This window comes from Nesoenas mayeri (assembly GCF_963082525.1).
Source record: "Nesoenas mayeri genome assembly, chromosome: 29".
NCBI classification, from domain to species: Eukaryota; Metazoa; Chordata; class Aves; order Columbiformes; family Columbidae; genus Nesoenas; species Nesoenas mayeri.
The window spans coordinates 886,740-910,307 of record NC_137561.1 but is presented as its reverse complement, the minus strand read 5'-3'; the positions used below and the strand labels follow the sequence as shown (position 1 = coordinate 910,307).

General features: G+C 52.4%; 3 protein-coding genes across 3 annotated transcripts; 2 read left to right on the top strand and 1 right to left on the bottom strand.

The window, feature by feature from the left end:
* Positions 1-2,003: 2,003 nt before the first annotated feature.
* LOC308050692 (olfactory receptor 14A16-like) lies at positions 2,004-3,041 on the top strand (the record flags this gene model as incomplete). The annotated part of the gene is made up of 1 exon (XM_080360843.1): positions 2,004-3,041. Exon 1 carries the CDS (start codon positions 2,079-2,081, stop codon positions 3,039-3,041), a length of 963 nt encoding a protein of 320 aa, XP_080216969.1. The 5' UTR covers positions 2,004-2,078.
* A 6,255-nt stretch (positions 3,042-9,296) lies between these two features.
* Positions 9,297-10,238, bottom strand: LOC308050690 (olfactory receptor 14A16-like; the record flags this gene model as incomplete). Its single annotated transcript, XM_080360841.1, has 1 exon — positions 9,297-10,238. The coding sequence occupies one exon, from the start codon at positions 10,236-10,238 to the stop codon at positions 9,297-9,299; it is 942 nt and encodes a 313-aa protein (XP_080216967.1).
* A 10,489-nt stretch (positions 10,239-20,727) lies between these two features.
* On the top strand, positions 20,728-21,654 carry LOC308050689 (olfactory receptor 14J1-like; the record flags this gene model as incomplete). The annotated part of the gene is made up of 1 exon (XM_080360840.1): positions 20,728-21,654. The coding sequence occupies one exon, from the start codon at positions 20,728-20,730 to the stop codon at positions 21,652-21,654; it is 927 nt and encodes a 308-aa protein (XP_080216966.1).
* Positions 21,655-23,568: the final 1,914 nt, after the last annotated feature.

The following is a 23,568-nucleotide window of genomic DNA, read 5'->3' as shown; positions in this document are numbered from 1 at the left end:
CGTGGGAGGGACAGGATCTGCCTTTCCAGGGCTGGGGGTCAGGACTGGGCCCTTTGGTTATTGAAATACATCCAGGTTTACTCAGCATCAGAGCCACCTTTACTGTGCTTTTCCTGAACTTTCATCACTGTCTCCAATTTTTTTCTATACCTGACCCTGGGGTCAGCTCCTCATAGTGTTCCTCAGTGGACCCATTAACATTACAAAAAACTTTGGAGTTTGCATCTGACTGCTTGAGAGGTTTCATCACTTTCCTCCAGGGTCTGAGGTCCATGGACTCAGCACCAAACCCACCAGAGCGGTCATTAAAGCGCCTTAGGCTGCTCCTGTGTTGCTGAGCTGGGCTGGGCTCCTGGGACACAGGGAGCTCATGGCAGCGGCAGCGCTGCAGAGAGACAGCTCTGCCCAGGAGCAGCTCCTCTGCACACGCAGCAGGGCTGAGGGCTCTACCTGCAGCACCAAGGGCACAGGAGCCAGACACAGAGAGATTAAAGGCAATGTGGGGTGGGAGGATGCTGAGAGGTCACTGGAAATGAAATCATCTCAGATATGAAGCCTGTGGCTGCAGGACATTGCATGTTGAAATCTTCGTAATATCTCAGAAAGCTGTCACACTGCAGAGCCTGCGAGAGATGTAAGTACAGCTCTCAGAGGTTCTCTGATCAGATGGGAGGATGTGCTGCAGAGCAGGGATTGCCTTCTGCACTGTCAGTGACAAGACGTGAATGCTGCGTTCTCCCCAGGGTGGCTGTGGGGTGTAAAGGTCAATGTGCAGGCAGGGGTGCCCAGGGCTGTCCTGCAGAGCAGGGTCCCTGCACCCCAGGGCTGTGCCGGGCAGGGACTCTGCCGCCTGCCAGGATCAGTGCTCAGCCTGCCCGGGAGATCCCAGCAACACTGAGGGGAGAATATGTGGGGGGAAGGAGCAAACCCTATTGTGCAGGAAAGGTGCTTCTGCTGTGGAGAGGGTGTTGTGTGGGTCAGTGCTGCTCACACATCCAGATCACCCCTAGCATTTTTCCAAGGGGATGCCTCAAGGAGAAGATCAATGCAAGGATTATCAAACAGATAAGGAGCTTTCCTGAGCCTGTCTTTTTAGTTTCCTCTCCCAAGGGGTGGGGGGTGCAGGAAAGGATAAAATCAAAATGAGCTCTCATGCTGAAACAAGTCACTGAGACTCCTAAACTGCAACTCTGAGTGATCAGTACATCTGCCAGAAGGCTCATGACACCCCTTCCCCACCCCTCTGCCTGTGCACAGCACCTGCATCACCTTGGCTGGATCCGTCAGCCTTAGTCTGACCTGTCCTGTTTTCCAGCCTGCAAACAGGAAGATGCCCCCAGGCAGTGTCTGTGAACAGGCAGGATCTGTAGGGCCAGGGGGAGGGCACAGAGGGTGGGATGGTCTGTGAGCACTGACAGGGAACAGACATGGACAGGGAAACACCTCCCAGGGGAGAATCTCCAGGCAGCAGGGAAATGATCAGAAATGAGAGGAAACTGAACCCGGAATTGTTATGGGAGGGAGATCAGAGAAGAGTTCCTGTGACCCCCTGCAGGTCAGATCCCTCCTGTGAGCAGCCCCCTGGCCTCCTGTCCCACCCAGCAAAGCCTCTGCCCTCAGGGCCGGGGGCTCCAAGGCATGAAGCAGCTCCTGTGCAGCCAGAGCTCCAGTTCCTCTGCAGAGCACAGGGGCTGAGAGCAGCTGCAGTGAATATGGGGTAGATGTAAAAATATCTCGAACTCTTAAATTGCCTTCACCATCTCTTGTTCGTTATCACCGGGAAAGCAAGTGCTGACAGCCCTTCTGTGTTAGCAGAACCAGGACAGTCCCCACTGTTCCTGTGGCCCCACTTCTGCCGAGCTGGGCTGACTTATCGACAGCCCATGGGCAGAGCCCCTGCTCTTGGTTGCACATTTTCCAGCACTCAACAGAGCTCCAAGCACAGTGCTGAAGAATTTTGTCCTAGAAAAACAAAAAGGTGTCTGTGTGTGACAGGAGAGGGTCTATGGGAGTTGGTTTGATTTTTGTCAGAGAACTCTGCCCTGGATTCTCACTGTCTTTTTTTTTTTTTTTTTCTCATGACAGCGCCCCGTGCTCAGGAAAAGCAAATGTCCAACAGCAGCTCCATTAACCAGTTCCTCCTCCTGCCGTTCACAGACACACGGGAGCTGCAGCTCTTGCACTTCTGGCTCTTCCTGGGCATCTACCTGGCTGCCCTCCTGGGCAACGGCCTCATCATCACCACCATAGCCTGGGACCAGCATCTCCACAGCCCCATGTACTTCTTCCTGCTCAACCTCGCCCTCCTTGACCTGGGCACCATCTCCACCATTCTCCCCAAGTCCATGGCCAATTCCGTCTGGGACACCAGGGCCATCTCATACTCAGGATGTGCTACCCAGGTCTTTCTTTTGTTTTTCTGTGCTACAGCAGAGTATTGTCTCCTTACCATCATGTCCTACGACCGCTACGTTGCCATCTGCAAACCCCTGCACTACGGGACCCTCCTGGGCAGCAGAGCTTGTGTCCACATGGCAGCAGCTGCCTGGGCCACTGGGTTTCTCAATGCTCTGCTGCACACGGCCAATACGTTTTCACTGCCCCTGTGCAAGGGCAATGCCCTGGGCCAGTTCTTCTGTGAAATCCCCCACATCCTCAAGCTCTCCTGCTCACACTCCTACCTCAGGGAACTTGGGCTTCTTGTAGTCAGTGCCTGTTTAACTTTTGGCTGTTTTGTGTTCATTGTTGTGTCCTATGTGCAGATCTTGAGGGCCGTGCTGAGGATCCCCTCTGAGCAGGGACGGCACAAAGCCTTTTCCACCTGCCTCCCTCACCTGGCCGTGGTCTCCCTGTTCCTCAGCACTGCCTTGTTTGCCCATCTGAAGCCTTCCTCCATCTCTTCTCCATCCCTGCACCTGGTGGTGTCTGTTCTGTACTCGGTGGTTCCTCCAGCAGTGAATCCCCTCATCTACAGCATGAGGAACCAGGAGCTCGAGGATGCCCTGTGGAAACTCATATCTCAGTGTGTTCGGAAAAAATAAACTGTCCATCTGCTTCTACATGGCAGTTTTAAGGTATCTAGTTACAGATCCAGCCTCTCATCTCTATTTTCTGTTGTTATTGGCATTTTTTAAATCGTGATAATATTGTCATGCCCTTTCTAAATCACTGTCTGCTTTTCTTTTATAACCACTGGTTGTGTCAATGAGGAGCCATGATCTTTCTGTATTTAAACAAAATAAATTGTCCTGTAGAGACTTGATTTTCACTATACCCTTCCTGCAAGCCCCTTTTAGAGCTGCAGGGACAGTTCCTGTTCATGGGAGGAAGGTAAAACAGTCCATCGTGGCAGCCCTGCCAGGGAGCAGCAGCGCTTGTTCTTCCAGAGCTGTTCTGGTTCCACTCCACACTCTCCTTCTCATCCCTGGTGTTGGTGCAAGGCCTGAGTGCTCTGGCAGCTTGGTCACCGTCCTGCTGTGTGTCAGTGCTGTGGGCGCAGGCAGGGACAGGCAATGGGCACTTGTGTCACAAAGCTGGGCTCACAACAGCCTTTCCACAGAGAAAGGTGACCTCCTCAGAGCAATATATGATGGTTTATATCTTCAAGCAAATGTTTACGATAGTGTCCCACAGATGAAACATCAGTGTGCAGCTGAACAGTGTGTGTGTGCAGGGCTGGCACACAGCAGTGTCCTCTCACAGCCAGGCTCCTGCCAGAGACCTGCAGGACCAGCAGAGCAGGGCTGGGCTGTGCCCCTGTGCACTGGACACCCCGTGGAAGGAGCCCCAGGTCAATCACCATGGACTGGCCCCTCACAACCACCATTTCCAGCACTGGCCTCTCACCCACAGAGGTTGTTCTTCCCTCTGTGGATGGACACTCAATGAATAGTTCAGCAGTCCATGTTTGCTTTGTACAGATGAGATGTGAGCACGCACATCATGGATGTGAGGTGACTTGAACATGAGCGTGCACAAACACCATCAACTGTTCCTTGGGGTTCCATGAAGAACTGTGGCACACACAAGGTCCTGAGGTCACTTCCTGTTGAAAGTAACACCCCATGGGAAACTGCCTGAATGCAGCACTGGGTTGTGCTTCCTCAACTGAGCTCCCCGTGTCCATTCCTCATGATGTGGGACATCTCAGATGAGTGCAGAGCAGGTGACACACCATAGCTGAGGTGTCTCCCACCTCTTTGGAGTGGCACCAGGAGGCCAGAGGGACACTGAGACTCCTGCCTCTGTGTGTTAAAGGGACAGACTGTCTCTGAGCATCCCTGGGTGCAGGAGTCCTGAGACCAACTCAGATATGGATGCCTGATGGAACCCTGGCATTTCTGTGTGTGACTCCAGGAACAAACCTCAGTGTCCCAGTGAGATTCATCTCAGCTGCTGGGACAGGGTCATTGCAAGTGCTCCTGTCTGCTCTGTCACCCTCACCTGTGATTCTGGTTTGTGCCCGCAAAAGTGAGACAAAGTGGTAAGAGGGTTTCCAAGGTCTTTGGAAAAGGCAGATATCGAACCCATCTGCATGAAAAGCATGAAGGAGAAATAACAGTTGGTCAACCTGGAATTTTGCAGGGTCACAGACATGGTGTTCCTTGGCGTCCTAGTAGTCAGATCAGTGATCTCTGGACTGGAGAATCGGCAGCTGGGTGGGAAGTTGGCTGGATAATCAAGCCAGATGTCATCAGCGGTACAAAGCCCTCTGTGCAGCCAGTTACTAGTAGCATCCCTCAGTGACCAGCGCTTGGACCAACACTGTTAAACGTCTTTATTCTCCCTCTGTATGCTGTGACGAGTGCACTTTCTGCTTCTCTGTGGATGATGCATAGTTGTGAGGAACCCATGGACAACCTCGCCTGGTTCACCCTGCCTGGAGCAGGACAGTGACACAAGTGGGACAAGGGCTCTCTTCAAACCTGAAGTTATTCTGCGATTCAATGAATCTTTCCCTTGGAGAGGATTTTGAAGGCAGAATAGGCAGAAAAAGAATGAAAAGAATAAAAAACAGAAAAGGAGTTCTAAATGTTGTCAATAAAAATACAGCAGTTCCTCTGAAGAGTGTTTTTCAACTCAAATCTCTAGTAGGGAATATATTTGATAAATTTGATAAAACAAGTATACCTTTATCTGATTGGGTCCTGGGCCATAAAAAAGGTGATGGATAGTTATGGTATTATGAGTACAGTTGTGTCTCAGACACTCACAATCCAGTCAGAATCCTGTGGCTGTGAAGGGGACAGTGAGGCCAGTTCTGTCTCTAGAGGTGACAGCCCAGCAGCAGGGACATGGCTGGGAAAGAACCTCAGCCTAAGTCTGACAGATCCTACCCAGGAAGAGGCCTTGGAGACAGGTTGTCACATCCATCCCACCTGAGAACATGACGGGACAGCAGCAGGGACATGGTCGTGTCTGTCAGAGAAGCTGAAAGGCCAGTGGCACTCATGGGATTTAGGAGATCATGGTGAGGTGACTTCTCTCTGGTCAAGTGCAAGATGACTAGAAGAATAACAGGTTGGAGCTCTGCTTGATGGGCAGTTTCTGAGGTGGTAAAGCTTCCAAAGTAGTGGGAAAAAGCAGCAGAGAAAAAAAAGCAAAGCCACCAAGTGCAGATGAGGAAGTGGAGAATGGATATCAGGAGTAAGAAATGTCACTGGAAGGACAGTGCTGTGGGGCAAGAGGTGACCCAGAGGGAGCTGGATCAGCCCATGGTTTGTGTTCCAAAGAGCAGCCGGTGAGGGTGCAGACACAGCAGTGAAGGTGCAGAAATGCTGGGTGAGAGCAGGTGGGAAGCGAGATGGGTGTCTGCAGCCTGCAGGGAAAGAGGGGCAGGGGCAGCACCGTGTGGAACAGCCTGTGGTGGACATGGCCAAGGGCACTGGCAAGGCTGGACGTCCCTGAAAGAGCCACGGTCTTTGTCCCCTTGGCTATGGCTGATGTCCCTGACAAAGAGGTCTAAGAGGAGACACATGGTTGTCATCGCCATGGCACCCATTGCCTCCTTGCACCCCCAGGGAGTGTCACACCATTGTCCTGCACTGGGCATCGCACTCCCCACAGCCCCAGGAAGAGCCCTGAGCCACACGTGAGGGACAGGATCTCCCTTCCAGGGGCAGGGGCTCAAGGCTTGGCCATTGTCCTTCATCAGACAAACCAAGGGCTTTCTCAGCATCAGAGCTGCTGCACTTTGCCTTTGCCTGATGCAATCACTGCCTCCAATTATCTGCTCTAACGAGTCCCTGGGAGGCTTTGTCAGTAACAGCCCTCAGTGGGGCCCATTAAAGCTTCAAGGTACTTTGGTGTTTGCTTCTGCCTTGGACTTATTATATTATTATATTCTTATTATATTCTGTATTCAAAAACATGTCCAGGGGAAAGATTCGTTGAATCACAGAGTCAGTCAGGTTTGAAGACAGCCCTGAACATCTTACTTCAGTCTCCTTCCCTAAGTAGGGTGACCAGGTGAGGTTCTTCAAGGTCTTTGCTCAGCTTTGCATCATCTCCATCACAGCACAGAAGGGAGAATAAAGACCTTCAGCAGTTTTGGCCCAAGTGCTGGTCACTGGGGGATGACACACTAACTGCACAGAGGACACTGCATCGCAGATGATATTTGGGCTTGATGTTTCAGTGAACTTCCCACCAAGCATCCACTTCTTCAGCCCAAATAGCATCAATCGGGCTATAAGGACACAACAAGAGACCATGTCCAAGGCCTGACACAATTTCATACACACAACATGCCTGTCTTTCCCCTGCCCATTTTGGTTCACAAGTCTCTTTCTTGTCCTCCAAGTGCCTGCAGATGGCTGCAGGAGGACTTGTCCCATCACCTTCCCAGGGACAGAGACACGCTGAGCAGCCTGAGATTCTCCCCATTCTCCTTCCTGCCTTTCTTGAAGATGGGTTTGACAGATGCCAGGACCTCCTTGATTGCACTGTCATTTTGAAAACACAATCCAGAATCACAGGGCAACTGAGGTGAATCTCACTGGGTCAGTGGGGTTTGTTCCCAGAGTCACACACACAAACGTCAGGGTTGTGCCAGGTGTCCATAACTGAGTTGGCTCTGTGGACTCTCGAATGAGACAGAATCATAGAATCATAGAATACTCTGATTGGAACAGAGCCTTGGGATCATTGAGTCCAACTGCAGCCCAGCTCTCGCACTAAACCATGTCCCTGAGAACCTCGTCTAAGCTCCGTTAAAGCCCTCTAGGGTGCTGACTCGCCCACTGCCCTGGGCAGCCTGTTCCAATGCCTGACAACCCTTTCTGGGAAATACTTTTTTCCTAATATCCAATCTAAACCTCCCCTGGTGCAAATTGCAGCCAATTTCACTTGTCCTATCACTTGCTACTTGGGAGAGGACACCAAGACTCGCAAAATTGCAACCTCCTGTCAGGCAGTTGTGGACAGTGAGAAGGTCTCCACTCAATCTCCTGTTCTCCAGGCTGAACAGCCCCAGCTCCCTCAACCGCTCCTCATCACACTTGCGCTCTGGACACTCAGCAGCTTTGTCGCCTGCTCTGCACTCTCTCTACTACCTCAATGTCCTTCTTGAGATGAGGGGCCCAAAACTGAACACAGGATTCAAGGTGTGGCCTCACCAGTGCCGAGCACAGTGGCACAGTCACTTCTCTAGTCCTGCTGGCCACACCATTCCTGATACAAGCCAGGATGCTGGTGGCCTTTTTGGCCACCTGGAAACATTCTGGCTCATATTCAGCCAGCTATTGATCAACACTCGCACGTCCCTTTCCACCAGGCAGCTTTACAGCCACTCCTCCCTGAGCCTCTAGTGCTGCCTGGGGTTGTTGTGACCCAAGTGCAGGACCCAGCACTTGGCTTTGTTAAGCCTCAGACGATAGGCCTCAGCCCCATGGTCCAGCATGTCCAGATCCTTAGGCATGGCCATCCTCATGTCCCACATCATGAGGAATGGACATAGGGACCTCAGTTCAAGGCAGCACATCCTAGTGCTGTATTCAGGGCTTCATAGAACATGCAAGAATAGCTGATGGGGTTTGTACTTAGTCGAGTTCATCTCATTTCATGTCCATGATGTCCATACCCATATCCTATCCATACAGTGGAAACATTGACTTCTGACCTACTCATTCAGTGTCCTTGTGTTGAGGGATGAACAACCTCTCTCAGCTGGGGTGAAGGGCCAGTGCTGGAAATGGTGGTTTTGAGGGGCTGGTCTGTGGTGACTGTGCTGGGTCAGTTTCCCCAGGTTGTCCCATGAACATGGGCACACAGCAGCCCCTGCTCTGCTGGTGCTTCAGGGCTCTCCCAGGAGGCCTGGCTGGGAGAGGACCCTGCTGTGTGCCAGCCCTGCACACTCACACACTTCAGCCCTTCACTGGTATTTTCTTCTCTGGGGCATTTGCCAGTTCAGCCCTCCCACCCCCTCCTGAATTGTGCCACCCGCTGCCCTCTCCCCAGCCCAGCCCGACAGAGCAGCCACACTGGAACTGGAACTGGTCCCACAGCAGTGGGGACCAGTGAGAATGAAGGACAGTGAGAATGTCCATCCAGCCGGCAAGCTGAGTGGGTCTCCAGCACAGGCAGCTGACAGAGCCAGGTCCAGACTGGCTCCCCAGGACAGCATGAGGCATTTGGCCTAGGGGATCCTCAGGAAGGTCCTGTGGCCACAGTGCCAGGGCCACCTGCCCCAAGCTGACATCTGCAGCAAAGGGTTTCTCTTTACATGTCTTTCCTGTACACATACAGTGCCCCACTCTTCTCCTGGAACATCCCGTCTCCCCACAGAGCCCTTTCCCAAGAGAGCTGAGCTATGCTGACCTGCCCAGCTGTTCCTGCCCCCCTTCCCACGCTCCATACAGCTGCGACCTGGCGGTGCTGCTCTGCAGAGCAAGTGGGCTGTGGTGCCCTGGGCCATGGGGTGAGTCCACAGGCTCCTGCTGGTCAGGGTGGGAGGAAGACCCAGCTCAGGGTGGCTCCTGCTCACTCCCCCTCAGCACACAGCCATGGCTCCAGCAGCCCCAGAGATCCCAGAGAGAGGATTCTGGGCAAACAAGGCAGTGCAGGGTCCTTCATTTCATTTAAACACACAGGGAGTTCAGCTCTGCATTTACACAAAGATTATGGGACACATAAGACAGGTAGATATGGACACAGACATAAGATGATAAATGATTTTGCTTGTGGACAGCATTAATAAAACCAAGAAAAGCGAAAACCAAAGGAAACAAAAAAAAATTACAAAATTCAGGCTGAGCTGTTTATGAGTTATATTAGAAGTAACATGCAGAAGAAAGAGGTCAGCTCATGACTGCTTTTGGAAAGCAAACAGTCATCAGTTTCCACAGGGCATCCTTGAGCTCCTGGTTCCTCATGCTGTAGATGAGGGGGTTCACTGCTGGAGGCATCACCGAGTACAGAACAGACACCACCAAGTCCAGCCATGGGGAGGAGATGGAGGGGGGCTTCAGGTAGGCAAACATGGCGGTGCTGAGGAACAGGGAGAGCACGGCCAGGTGAGGGAGGCAGGTGGAAAAGGCTTTGTGCCGTCCCTGCTCAGAGGGGATCCTCAGCACGGCCCTCAAGATCTGCACATAGGACACCACAATGAACACAAAACAGCCAAATCCTAAACAGACACTGACTACAATAAGCCCAAGTTCCCTGAGATAGGAGTGTGAGCAGGAGAGCTTGAGGATGTGGGGGATTTCACAGAAGAACTGGCCCAGGGCATTGCGCTTGCACAGGGGCAGTGAAAATGTATTGGCCGTGTGCAGCAGAGCATTGAGAAACCCAGTGGCCCAGGCAGCTGCTGCCATGTGGACACAAGCTCTGCTGCCCAGGAGGGTCCCGTAGTGCAGGGGTTTGCAGATGGCAATGTAGCGGTCATAGGACATGACTATGAGGAGACAATACTCCGCTGTGATCAAGAAGAGAAACAAAAAGAGCTGTGTCGCACATCCCAAGTATGAGATGCCCCTGGAATCCCACAGAGAGTTGGCCATGGACTTGGGGAGAATGGTGGAGATGGAGCCCAGGTCGAGGAGGGCGAGGTTGAGCAGGAAGAAGTACATGGGGGTGTGGAGGTGCTGGTCCCAGGCTATGGTGGTGATGATGAGGCCGTTGCCCAGGAGGGCAGCCAGGTAGATGCCCAGGAAGAGCCAGAAGTGCAAGAGCTGCAGCTCCCGTGTGTCTGTGAATGGCAGGAGGAGGAACTGGGTGATGGAGCTGCTGTTGGACATTTGCTGCCTGTGGGCATGAGGACCTGTCATAGGAGGAAAGGACAGTGAAAAGTTAGGGGAGAATTCTCTGGGGAAAATAAACATGCTGTTTCTCATGGAAAACCCCCTTCCTGATGGAGGGATGTTTCAGCTCATTCTCTCTTTCTACTAAGTTTGAATAACAGTTCATCACAGCTTAAAATGCAGCTTAGGCATCTATTTTCCATGAACACACCTCTGGGTCAAGACCCCCTGTGTTGGTGTCAGAACAAAAACTGATCGTTACTCCCACCCCAACCCCAGACAGCACAAGCACCAGGGATAGGTGGAGAAACAGTGAAGGACACTGCAGTGCTACCAGAAAATAAAGCAAGGACAGAAAGGCAGACGGGCATGCTGTGGAACCTTCTCCTTACCCGTCTGTGCTGCTGCCACTCACATAATGACACTGGAGAGCAAGTACTTGTAGCACCTTTTTCGTGTACCACATTCCAGGAACCCTTCACCTGGAGGTCCAGCTGCTGAGGTGGAGACTCGTGACCTGGAGCCCATGGCTTTGGGGCAGAGGGTCTGCTGGGGAGGAAAGGAGACCAGGAGTTGCACTGGGAAATGTGTCTGCACTGCAGGGGATTGCAGGGGGGTTCCTCAATTCAGTCCCTGGCATATATATTAGGAGCTCCTTCCTCCTGCCCATGTCTGTGCTGCCTGCAGCTGTGTCTCTGTCCCTGGGTCTGCTCCCTGTCAGTGTCACAGACCCCGTCCCACGCGCTGTGTGCTGAGCTCTGTCCTGCTCACACCTCCTGGCAGTGCCCAGGGGCAGCTCTGTGTGTGCAGGGGCTCAGGAGCAGCTCAGACACGTCCTAACGAGAACTGGGGTCTCAGTGTCTTCTCCAAAGACAGAAATAAATCCCCATCTCCCACTGCACACCCAGACGAGCAAGAGTGGAAAACTGAAAGCACAGACTCCTTCCCTGGTAAATGTTGATGTATCAATGTTGTTGTTCAGAAGGACCCACTGCCATGTCTGTGGGGGGATCTGGAGCTCTGAGCAGCCCTGACCCACACAGCCCCCTTCAAGCCCACAAGCTCCCTGCCTGCCCTGCCAGGGGTCACTCCTTCCCCCCACAGCTGCTGCCATGGGATCTCCCGGGCAGGCTGAGCGCTGACCCTGGCAGGCGGCAGAGTCCCTGCCCGGCACAGCCCTGGGGTGCAGGGACCCTGCTCTGCAGGACAGCCCTGGGCACCCCTGGGTGCTCCCCCTGCACTCATGTTTAGCAGAAATTGTCGTCATTCCCTGTCCCTCTGACAGTGCAGCAGGGAAGAGCTGCTCTGGACCATGTTCTCGTCCTCTACTTGAGAAATACAGTGAGAGACCCCTGACAGATCCTGTAAATTGTGGGATGTATCATCTTTAGATCCCTCCAGAAAATACAGCTGCATTGTCCTACAGCCAGAGACTTACCTTGTTAGAACTGTGAAGATTTGTCTCTCAATGAGCCCTCAGCTCATTGCTTTTCCCCTCTCTGTGCCTGTGTCCTGTGCCCTCGGTGCTGCAGGCAGAGCCCTCAGCCCTGCTGCGTGTGCAGAGGAGCTGCTCCTGGGCAGAGCTGTCTCTCTGCAGCGCTGCCGCTGCCATGAGCTCCCTGTGTCCCAGGAGCCCAGCCCAGCTCAGCAGCACAGGAGCAGCCCATGGTGTCCCTTTCTCTGTCCCCTCTGGGCTCCTCCAGGTGTCCCTGGGGCTCCAGGGGCACAACTTTGAAGTTGAAGTAATCAGTGATTTTGATTCTTTCTCCTCTTCAGGGACACTTCTTTCCAGCAATGTATTTTTCATTTTAAAAAATAAATTGGTATGACAATCATCTTTCTTGTCCCATCATTAGACAGGACACCAACAATGTTACAGAAAAGGATTTAATTTCTCTAACTTAGGGAAGGAACATCTTCAGTTGAATGACTTTAGGCATTTTATTCTGGTTTTATACTCCTAGGTCTAGAGAGACATTCATCAGTCTCTGGCCATGTCATGTCTGTGCTCTGATTCAAAGCCTTTGCACACATGGGCTCTTGGACACTTGGTACCAGGTTTCTCGTGCAGGTCAGAGCTGGGCTGGTGCCACAGCTGGGGTGGCTCAGCCCAGATGTGAGGCCATGTCCTCAGCCAGGGACCTGACTGGGGAGCTGGAGCTGTCAGTGCTGCAGACAGAGCTGTGACACGGATGGAATGAACTGCCAGGCAGGGTGGCAGGAGTGAGTTCATCTGGTCTCAAGGACAGCAGCCTCCAAGCACAGCAACAGTCCAGATCAGAACTCAGTCCAGACCTGGAAGGCAATTCAAGGGCCCATAATGAGCTGTTACTACTGCAGGAGCAGTTAAAGGAGAAACAAAGACACTTTGTAGCTACTGATGAATTTAATAAGAGAAAGAGGTGAGAATCCCTGTGTCCTCTTGTCCTTCCTCTTCACCAGTCATGTGTTCCAGGCCTCTGTGACTGGAGACAGAATAACCAACAGTGGATGGGGCTCAAGTCAGGGTCACTGGTACTAACACAATCCTTTCCAGTCTATGGGACAGCAGGGACAGCATCCCAGGAGCTGGGACAGCAGGACTATGTCACAGTGAGGCCACTCTCCACCATCTGTGAAAGCTCATGGAGAATGGGGGGACTCCCTGACCACTGGCAGCTCTCACACAGTGTGTGCACTTTTCAAAATGGCCCATGGGTGAGCAGGGGAACTAAGGGCTGTGCCCCAGAGCATGGCCACTGGGACCCCATTTCTGGTGTCTGGGAGAGAAGGTGACGGGGGTTGCCCAGGACAGGTTGTGCCTGTCCATCCTCTTTGCTTTCTGTGAGGAAAGGACAGGGTTGTGGACCTGGGGAGAACATTGGTGGTCTGTTACCAGTGATGGTCTGTTACCTGGAGGTCAGCAAGGCATTCAGCATCATCCCCCACAAAAATCTTGTGCCCAAGGTAGTAAATTCTGGTCTATGTCAGTGTGCAAGTAGATGGGTAAAAGCCATCTGGCTGGTTGGGCTTGGAAAGGTGCTGTAGAAAGGGAGAAACTTTCCAGTCCTGAGGACAGTCCAGCACTGGAAGCTGTTTCCCAGGAGTGCGCACTCACTCTGTCCCAGAAAGTGCCCAAGATGTGTTTGGATAAAGCCCTGAGTAATGTGATCTGACCCTGCTGTGAGTAGGAGGTTGGTCAGGATGTCTCCTGAGGTCCCTTGGAGCCTGAATGTTACTGTCCTTCCTTCCCCTTCACGTTGTTAATTTAGGGAGAACTCTCAGGTTCTCCCAGACCACAGAAGTAATTCACATGAGGTGCAGGGCTGCTTTACACGTGCCCCCAAACAGTTCTGACCACATCTTTTCCATTCTTTTGCCCGGAGCCAAGATCTTATTTTTTGCTATCCTAATGCCTCTCCAGAAAGAACAGCCTGTGTTGTTAACCCTTTCAGAGCAGGTTGTTCAAGAGGTGTCAGCACCCATGCACAGAGTCTGCACAGCAGCCAGACACAAATCCATCATTATAGAAATGGAGACGAGGCACTTGACCAGCTCCTTGCACCCAGATATCACCGTGACATGTCTGCTGAGATGCCAGGGAACACCTAAAATCTACGTGAAGGGTATGTGAGTCCTGGTTGGGTATCGTGGCTTGTCTCCTGACCCATGTGGTGCTTCAGGCTGTGAAGAGAATCAAAACCAGCCATTGGACTGGGGTAGTTCCATTTTACACGTGTCACACAGGGCAGATGAGGGAGCTCAGAACTCCAGACTCTGCGGCACTGTTGGGACTGCACAGACTGGAAATGCAGGTGACATCTCAGCAGCGCCACATCTCCACGTCTTTAAAACACCTCCAGCAATGGAAGCTCCAATCCTGAGGTGGCAGGACACCATTGGCTGCAGTTGGACATAAGATACTGATCACGGCTGTGAGTTCAGCCCTGGCTGGCAGAATGTCTCACACCCTCACTGAGGAGGGCAGGGGGCTGGGAGATGGGAGCACGTTTCAGTTTCCAGATCCCAGCACAGAGCCCAAACCATCCTGCCCTTGGACTCTGGATCCCATTTCCTGAGATGCAAAGCTGGTGGCCTTCTGTGGATAATCATGTTAAAAGGCATGAATAATCCTTCAAGTGTTTGTGTAATTTGTCTAAGAATGTCAGTTTTATATGCTTATATGTAAATATCTATAAAGTAGTACACTGCATCAGTGGTAGCCAATCTGGCAATGACAATTAAATAGGTATTTGCACTATAAGGCTCCATACCCCATCCACAAGCACACATCTAAGTGGTTCAGATGACGGGTGGTCTGGCAAACGTCACCCTTTGTGTCCCCAGGTGATGGACACTGCTCATGTGCCTCTGCAGAGAGTGGCAGGAGCTGGATCCCCTTCTCGAGACAGACTCCTTCCAGGAGAGACACAGACACAGGGGAACTCATCGGGGCTTTACGGCATTTCACTCGGCATCAGTTTTGACATATTGGGTGCTGTCCTGTGACTGCCCTTTCTGCACAAATGATCATACAAACACAACCATTTAGTGAGACATGGGCATAAAGGGGCTGTTATGGACAAGACATGTAACCATGAACTCTGGAGAGAGCGAGAAAGTTTATAATAAGCACCAGGAAGAACCAAGAAGCTCGAGGCCTCTTCTGAAGAGCGGGAGGCCTGAGCAGCCGTGATTGGCCATTGTAGGTGTGGGAGAGGGTCAGGGCATGTCAGGGAGAAGCAATGAGATGGCTGATGGCTTCAGTGAACCCTTCCAGCCATGTCTGAGCCCAGCAATGGAAAGCAGTTGATGTCTGCAGGTGGAGGAGGAACAGGAGGAAGATTTTCCTGGGAATACGGAAGGCAGAAAGGCCTCTCTTGGGCTAATCATGTCTGGCAGTGCCATTTGCATGCTATGGGCATGGCTGTGCCTGGGAGATGGGGAACGGCTGCTGCTGGGGTGGCTGTGCTCAGTCATGGCCCATGAGCTGACCCTGCTCTGCTCCCCTCTGACACTGCCCACACTTGGATGGTCCTCAGGAATCATCTATGAACCTGGTGGATCCATGAACCTCCTGGAGTGATGGGTATGGATCCAAATAGAGGATTCAAGCAAGTTTGGGACTGGGACACTGAGGTGAATGGTGACCATTGCCAGGTATATGGAAGAAGCTGGATGAGTTGTGAGGAATTCACGGGCATTTCCAACTCCACAGAAAACCAGAGCCTTGCAGTTAAAGCAACAGCACTTGACATAAATACCACCTGCAAAACACAAAACACTCACACTGACCACAGGAAAAGTGTTGAAAAACATTGGAGAAAAATCTACCAGGTCCCAGGGGTCAGGGCTCAGCCATTCTGGTGATGAACAAGCATCAAGGGCTGACATGGCACCACAGCCACCTCCACATGGCCCTCACCACCTGGAACCAGTGTCTCCAAGTCTTCCCTTCACCAGCCACCAGGGACAGGGACCTCCTGTGGTTGTTTCCTTCAAAGCTGTGTCAGAGATGGCCCTTCATGGGGTCCAAACACCCTCAGAAACTTGGGGTTCGCTTCTGCCTTTCACTTCATTAGAGGTTTGTTCATTCTTTCAGTAGCTGCAGCTCAGGATTACGACACCAGAGGGCTCACTAACATCGAAAATGAGCTTACAAGACAAGGTTCTGTGCATCATTTTCCTAAAGGCCTCAAGTCTGGTGTGGATGATTAGAGAAATTTTAGGAACAGCCACACAGAGAGCATTTCCATAATAAATAGCAATAAAGCCAAATTTCTTCTATTTACTTCCCTGCTCGCACCTTCCCTCCCTTTCCAGAACAGGTGACATCAGCAATGACCACTTCATATTAATGTGGAGTGGCTCCTGACAGACATTGAATATGTCAGAAAACTGGGTTGCTAAATCATCATATGAGCGAGGAGAAAGGCCAGAACACCTCAAGAGGAGTCACATTCCTCTGGACCAAGAGATGGGTGTTCCTGGCAATCTCAGGTGGCACAGCACAGCGATACTTGTGTTCAGGAGCTGGTCAAGTGACCCATCTCCTGTTCTGTAACAGTGTCTGAGTTTGCTCAGGTCACCCCTGACTTGAGCCCCATCCACTGCTGGGTGTTCTCCAGACTCCTGCCTTCAGGAACCAAGTCCCAGGAGACCTTGCTGGTGAAGATGGAGGCAAAGAAGCCATGAAGAACCTCAATCCCGTCTGATACTACTCTTATGAAGTTCAGCAGCAGGCCCATGATCACCATGTGTATTCTATTACTGCAAGTGAAGCTCTGTCAGCTCATCTTGCTGCCCTTCCCGTGCAGGTATCAAGTCCAGAGGAGCTTTGTCATCATCCCCACATCCATGGACAAGGTTTCTAAATTCCCCCTGTGCAACTTCCCCTGCTCCCACCTCCTGTGTGCTGCCTTTTTGCCCTTCAGCTCCATCAGTGCAGAGGAGCAGCCTCACGAGATAAATGCTTCTGTTCATGCATACTTGGAGAGATCATTCTTGTGCTTGGAGCAGCCTGTCCTGTAAGGATTATCAGATTTCCTGAGCTCCTTCACCCTTCATATCTACTTCCATGTCACAATCTTATTGGCTGCCACCTTTGAGTATTTCAGAGTCTTCTCCTCTCGAGCCTACCAGCCTGTGCTGTGCTGCTGGCCTTCCTCCCTCCCCTCTGGTACCTGAGACCACACTGTGTCCTGGTCACGACAGTCAACGTGGACACTGATGTTCACAACCCTCACCAGCTACTCCTTGTTTTCCAGTTCCAGATCTAGGTGAGCATCACCCTTGTTGGCCAACCAGTCAGACATGTAAGGACCAAGGTCATATCCCATAGGGCCCAAGCAGGTCCCTCAGCAGGCCAAATCCTGCTCTCCTGAAATCCTGCTCTTGGCCTTGTTCTCATCTCCCAGGAGCCTCAGCTCCACTTTCCCATCCCTGACTGTTCCATCCTGACCAACTCTTTCTGGTTTGTAAGTGTGAAGTCCCACAGGGCACCTCACCCCACTGACTCCTCAGTCACTCGTGTCAGGAAGATGTTGTCAATGGGTTCCAAACCCTCCTGGATGGCTGGTACCTTGCAGATATTGGGATATCTCAGGTCTGCCATGAGGACACGGCCTGGAAACATGAGGCTTCTTTCATTTGTCTGAAGGAGGCCTCATCTCATTCCTCTTCCTCATCAGTGAGTAAGTAGCTGATATCCAGTCACCACAACATTGCCCATGTTGTTCTGCCCTCTCTTGCTGACTCCTCAACGTTCAGCTGACATTGTCTGTCCCCAGACAGAGCTCCACACATTCCTGCTGCTCTCCCACATGAAGGGAAACCATACCTTTGACTCCAGACCTCTGGCATTATGAGCACCAGACACACAAGTCCCCACAGTTTCTCCAGGAGATGGCATTTATAGTGTCCTATAAGTTCTCATGCTGTTATGTTGAGAGATACACCCCCATCAGGATAAACAATCTGCATGCAAACTTTAACAGCTCAGCAAATGGAGATTCAGTCCAGTGAGAGTCCAGATCTTGAGAAAATCTGGCATTTACCCAACAGAAAACTCTTAATTTGTAGAAAGAGAAATGGGCAGTGATGTATCAGAGGGGACAATAAACCCGTCCATCAGGACAGGGCAGGACCTGACATGCTGAACAGTGACCCTGAGGAGAAGGGCCTGGGCACTACAAGGTCCCCACAGCAGCCCGTGGTGCACGCTCACCATGAACAAGGCAGCTGCACACGGGGCTGCATGAGGAGGAACGTGGGGACCCAGACACCTGCAGTTCTCATCCCATTCGGTTCAGCACTGGTGTGACCCACACACACGGGTGTGTGTCAGTCTGCGGCTTCCCAGTCTGGAGCAGCAGGGAGGAACTGCAGAGTGCAGGGCTGTGCCAAGGCAGGTTCAGCACCTTGTGCACATGGTGTGGGGTGCTGAGGGACCTGGGCTGCTTTGGCCCAGCAGTGCTGGGGAGGCTGCAGCAGTGCAGGAGTAGCCTGAGAGTGCTTGAAGGGCGGTTTCAGAGGTGGTGGAGGTTTCTGCATAGTGGGAAAGAGCTTGAGAAAGAAATAATGGCCCAAAGTGCAGCTGGGGAGGTCCAGGCTGGCCATGAGCAGAAAGGAATGTGATGGAAGGGCAGTGCTGTGGTGGAGCAGGTCAGCAGAGGGAGTCTGCATCAGCCCAAGGCTTTGTGCTTCAAGGAGCAGCTGGGGAGGATGGAGAGATCTCAGCAAAGGAAGGAAGATGCTCAGACAAGAGCAAGGTGGGGCAGCAGGGGGGATGTCTGCAGCCTGCAGGGACAGAGGTGCAGGGGATGCCACAGCACAGGACAGGCTGTCGTGGAGATGATCACGGGATGGAAAGAGGCTGAAAGCCCCACCAGACATGAGCTCCTTCTCCCCTTGGCTATGGCTGTTGTCTGCACCTCTGATGGCTGTGAGGAGACACCTTGTCCTTGCAGCACAGGGGCCTCATGGCCTCCTTGTCCCCAGCCAGGAACCTGGGAGGTGTGGGACCACAGTCCTGCCCTTGGCCTTGCACAGCCCCACATCACACTGTCCCAGGAAGGGCCCTGGGCAACGTGGGAGGGACAGGATCTGAATTCCAAAGTGGGTTCTGGGCTTGACCCTTTGGTTAATGAAACACAACCAGGTTTACTCTGTGTCACAGCCACCTTTTCTTCGTTTTTCCTGACCTTTCATCTCTGCCTCCAGTTTTTTTCTCTAACAAACTTGGATGTTCTTTCTCAGTAGGATCCCTCAGTGGGACCCATTAACAGTACAAGAAACTTTGGAGTTTGCATCTGACTTTGACTTCTTGAGAAGATTCTTCAGCTTCCCCTCAGAGCCTGAGGTTCATGGACTCAGCACAAAACTCACCAGAGGGGTCATTAAAGCGCCTTGTGCTGCTCCTGTGCTGCTGAGCTGGGCTGGGTTCCTGGGACACAGGGAGCTCATGGCAGCGGCAGCGCTGCAGAGAGACAGCTCTGCCCAGGAGCAGCTCCTCTGCACACGCAGCAGGGCTGAGGGCTCTGCCTGGGGATCTCAGCAGACGAGCAAGGCAGAGAGAGATTAAAGGTGCTCAGGACTGGAGGATGACTGAGAGCTCACTGGAGGAGAAACCTTTGCAGCCCTTGCCATGGTAAGTCTCTGGTGCAGGGCAGTGCAGCTGCAGCTCCTGGAGGCATCTCCTGAAACTGGCACAGGCACAGCTGGTGGGACCTGTAAGGACGGGGCTCTTGTCAGGCCATGTTGAACAGCTGTGAAGCTGGGAGAGCACCCAGGGGTGCCCAGGGCTGTCCTGCAGAGCAGGGTCCCTGCACCCCAGGGCTGTGCCGGGCAGGGACTCTGCCGCCTGCCAGGGTCAGCGCTCAGCCTGCCCGGGAGATCCCATGGCAGCAGCTGTGGGGGGAAGGAGCGACCCCCGGCAGGGCAGGCAGGGAGCTTGTGGGGTTGAAGGGGGCTGTGTGGGTCAGGGCTGCTCAGAGCTCCAGATCCCCCCATGGCACAGGGTCCTTCTGAACAAGGACATCAATACAGCAACAGCTGCCAGGGAAGGAGTCTGTGCTTTCAGTTTTCCACTCTTGCTCGTCTGGGTGTGCAGTGGGAGATGGGGATTTATTTGTCTCTTTGGAGAAGACACTGAGACCCCAGTTCTCGTTAGGACGTGTCTGACCTGCTCCTGAGCCCCTGCACACACAGAGCTGCCCCTGGGCAGTGCCAGGAGGTGTGAGCAGGACAGAGCTGAGCACACAGCGGGTGGGACGGGGTCTGTGACACTGACAGGGAGCAGACCAGGGACAGACACACAGCTGCAGGCAGCACAGACATGGGCAGGGAGAGTTAACTGCTACCAGATATGCCATGGATGGGATTTAGGCACCCCCCTGTAATCCCTTTCAGTGCAGACACACTTCTCAGCGCAACCCCTGGTCTCCTCTCCTCCCCAGCACACCCTCTGCCCCAAAGCCATGAGGTCCAGGTCACGAGTCTCCACCTCAGCAGCTGGACCTCCAGGTGAAGGGTTCCTGCAACGTGGTACACAAAAAGGTGCTAGAAGTACTTGCTCTCTAGTGTCATTATGTGAGTGGCAGAGGCACAGGCGGGTCAGGAGAAGGTTCCACAGCATGCTCGTCTGCCTTTCTGTCCTTGCTTTATTTTCTGGTAGCACTGCAGTGTCCTTCCCTGTTTCTCTACCTGTCCCTGGTGCTCGTGCTCTCTAGGTTTGGGGTGCAAGTGTGGGTCACTTCTTGTTCTGACACGAACTCAAGGGATCTTGTCCCTGAGGTGTATTCATGGAAACCAGATGCCCAAGCTGCATTTTAAACTCTGATGAACAGTTTTTTCTCACTTGGTAGAAAGAGAGAATGAGCTGAAACATCCCTCCATCAGGGCGGGGGTTTTCCATGAGAAGCAGCATGATATTTTCCCCAGAGAAGTCTCCCCTAACTTGTCACTGTCCTTTCCTCCTTGCACAGGTCCTCATGCCCACAGGCAGCAAATGTCCAACAGCAGCTCCATCACCCAGTTCCTCCTCCTGCCCTTCACAGACACACGGGAGCTGCAGCTCTTGCACTTCTGGCTCTTCCTGGGCATCTACCTGGCTGCCCTCCTGGGCAACGGCCTCATCATCACCACCATAGCCCGGGACCAGCACCTCCACACCCCCATGTACTTCTTCCTGCTCAACCTCGCCCTCCTCGACATGGGCTCCGTCTCCACCATTCTCCCCAAGTCCATGGCAAACTCTCTGTGGGATACCAGGGTCATTTCCTATGCAGGGTGTGCTACACAACTCTTTCTGTTTGTCTTTTTGGCTTCAGCAGAGTATTTTCTTCTCACCATCATGTTGTACGACTGCTACGTTGCCATCTGCAAACCCCTGCACTACGGGACCCTCCTGGGCAGCAGAGCTTGTGTCCACATGGCAGCAGCTGCCTGGGCCACTGGGTTTCTCAATGCTCTGCTGCACACGGCCAATACATTTTCACTGCCCCTGTGCAAGGGCAATGCCCTGGGCCAGTTCTTCTGTGAAATCCCCCACATCCTCAAGCTCTCCTGCTCACACTCCTACCTCAGGGAACTTGGGGTTATTGTCTTTAGTCTCTTAGTATTATTTGGTTGTTTTACTTTCATTCTTTTTTCCTACGTGCAGATCTTGAGGGCCGTGCTGAGGATCCCCTCTGAGCAAGGTCGGCACAAAGCCTTTTCCACCTGCCTCCCTCACCTGGCCGTGGTCTCCCTGTTTGTCAGCACTGCCATGTTTGCCAAACTGAAGCCCCCCTCCATCTCCTCCCCATCCCTGGACCTGGTGGTGTCTGTTCTGTACTCGGTGGTTCCTCCAGCAGTGAACCCCCTCATCTACAGCATGAGGAACCAGGAGCTCAAGGGTTTAGTGTGGAAACTGGTAACTGGACATTTTCAATAACAAACAGCAACAAACTCTCATTTTGTGGTGTTGTTTTGTGATAATGTTGTAATCCCTTTCCTAATTCACTGTCTGCCTTTCTTTTCTGCCCAATTGTTTATGTAAACGAGGAGCCATTTTGTTTGTGTTAAAAAAAAAAAAAAAAAAAAAATATAGGGCCCTAAACTGTCCTGTCTTGGTTTGTTTTTCTCCTGAGATCCTCTTTTAAGTCCCTTTTGAAGACACAGGGAGTTTCTGTCTGCATTAGTGGAGGGCAAGAGAGTCTATCATGGCAATTCTGCCAGGGAGCAGCAGCCCTTGGATTTTTAGAGCTGTTCTGGTTCCACTCCACACTCTCGTTCTCATCCCTGGTGTTGGTGCAAGGCCTGAGTGCTCTGGCAGCTTGGTCACCGTCCTGCTGTGTGTCAGTCCTGTGGTTGCAGGCAGGGACAAGCTATGGATGCTTGTGTCACAGAGCTGGCTTCCATAACAGTACTTTTATAAAGAAATGTGATTTTCGTAGGGCAGTGCCTGAAGGCTTAGATATTCTTCAAGTTTCTCTCAAGAACATGTACAAGAAAGTGTCCCACCGATTCAAACCCCAGTGTACAGCTGAACAGTGTGTGTGTGCAGGGCTGGCACACAGCAGTGTCCTCTCACAGCCAGGCTCCTGCCAGAGACCTGCAGGACCAGCAGAGCAGGGCTGGGCTGTGCCCAGGTTTACTGGACACCCTGGGCAAGTTGCACCAAGGGCATCACCATGGACTGGCCCCTCACAACCACCATTTCCAGCCCTGGCCTCAAACACCAGCTCAGAGCTCTTTGTCCCTCCACAGACAGACACTGAAATAGTAGTCCAGCAGACCATGTTTGCATAGTCCAGCAAACCAAGGGGTTTCTGAGCATCAGAGCTGAAGAAAAGACTCAAAGGAGACCTCATGGTGGCTACAGCTTCCTCACAAGGGGAGAAGGAATGGAAGGTAATGATCTGTTCTCTGTGGTGACCAATGATAGAACCCGAGGGAATGGAAGAAGGTTGTGCCAGGGGAGGTTTAGATTGGACATTCAGAAAAGGTTCTTCCCCCAGAGGTGCTGGACACTGAACAGGCTCCCCAGGGAGGTGTCACGGCCCCAACCTGACAGTGTTCAAGAAGAGACCGGACAACGTCCTCAGACACACGGGGTGACCTGTGGGGTGTCCTGTGCAGGGACAGCAGTTGGACTCCATGATCCTTGTGGGTCCTTCCAACTCAGGACATTCCATGATTCTATGAACCACTAGGTCAAAAGTCCCTGTTTTCATTGTTGAGATGAGATGTAAACACACACATCATGTGCATGTCCAGTGTGTGCATGTGGTGAGATGAACCCAAGGGAGCACAAACGCCATCAGCTGTTCCTTGGGGTGCCATAAAGGTCAGTGGGACAGAGATGGTGTTCAGGCATCTCTTCCAATCTGTGTTATTGTAGGATTCCATGAATCTTTTCCTTGGAGATATAAAATGCCCCAGAGTAAAAACAGCAGCTCCTCTGAGGAACGTTTCTCCACTCAAACCCTTGATAGGAAATCTATCAGATACATTTGATGAAAGCAGCTCAGTTTGATCTGCTCACACACTGGACCACAAGGAGGGTGACGGTGGGTACGATGTCATGTGGTCACTTGTGTCTCAGGAACTCATTGTCCAGTAGGAACCAATGGGTGTGGAGGGCGCTGTGAGGTCACTTCTTCCTCTGCAGGGGATTGGCCAACAGCAGGAACACGGCTGGGAAAGGACTGTGAGGTCACACACACAGACGAGCAATGGGGCCCAATCAGCATGGCTTGATGAAAGGCAGGTCCTGCTTGACCAGCCTGATCTCCTTCTGTGACAAGGTGACCGCTGAGCAGATGAGGGAAAGTCTGTCGTGGGCAGTGAATGCGCCACACGGGCT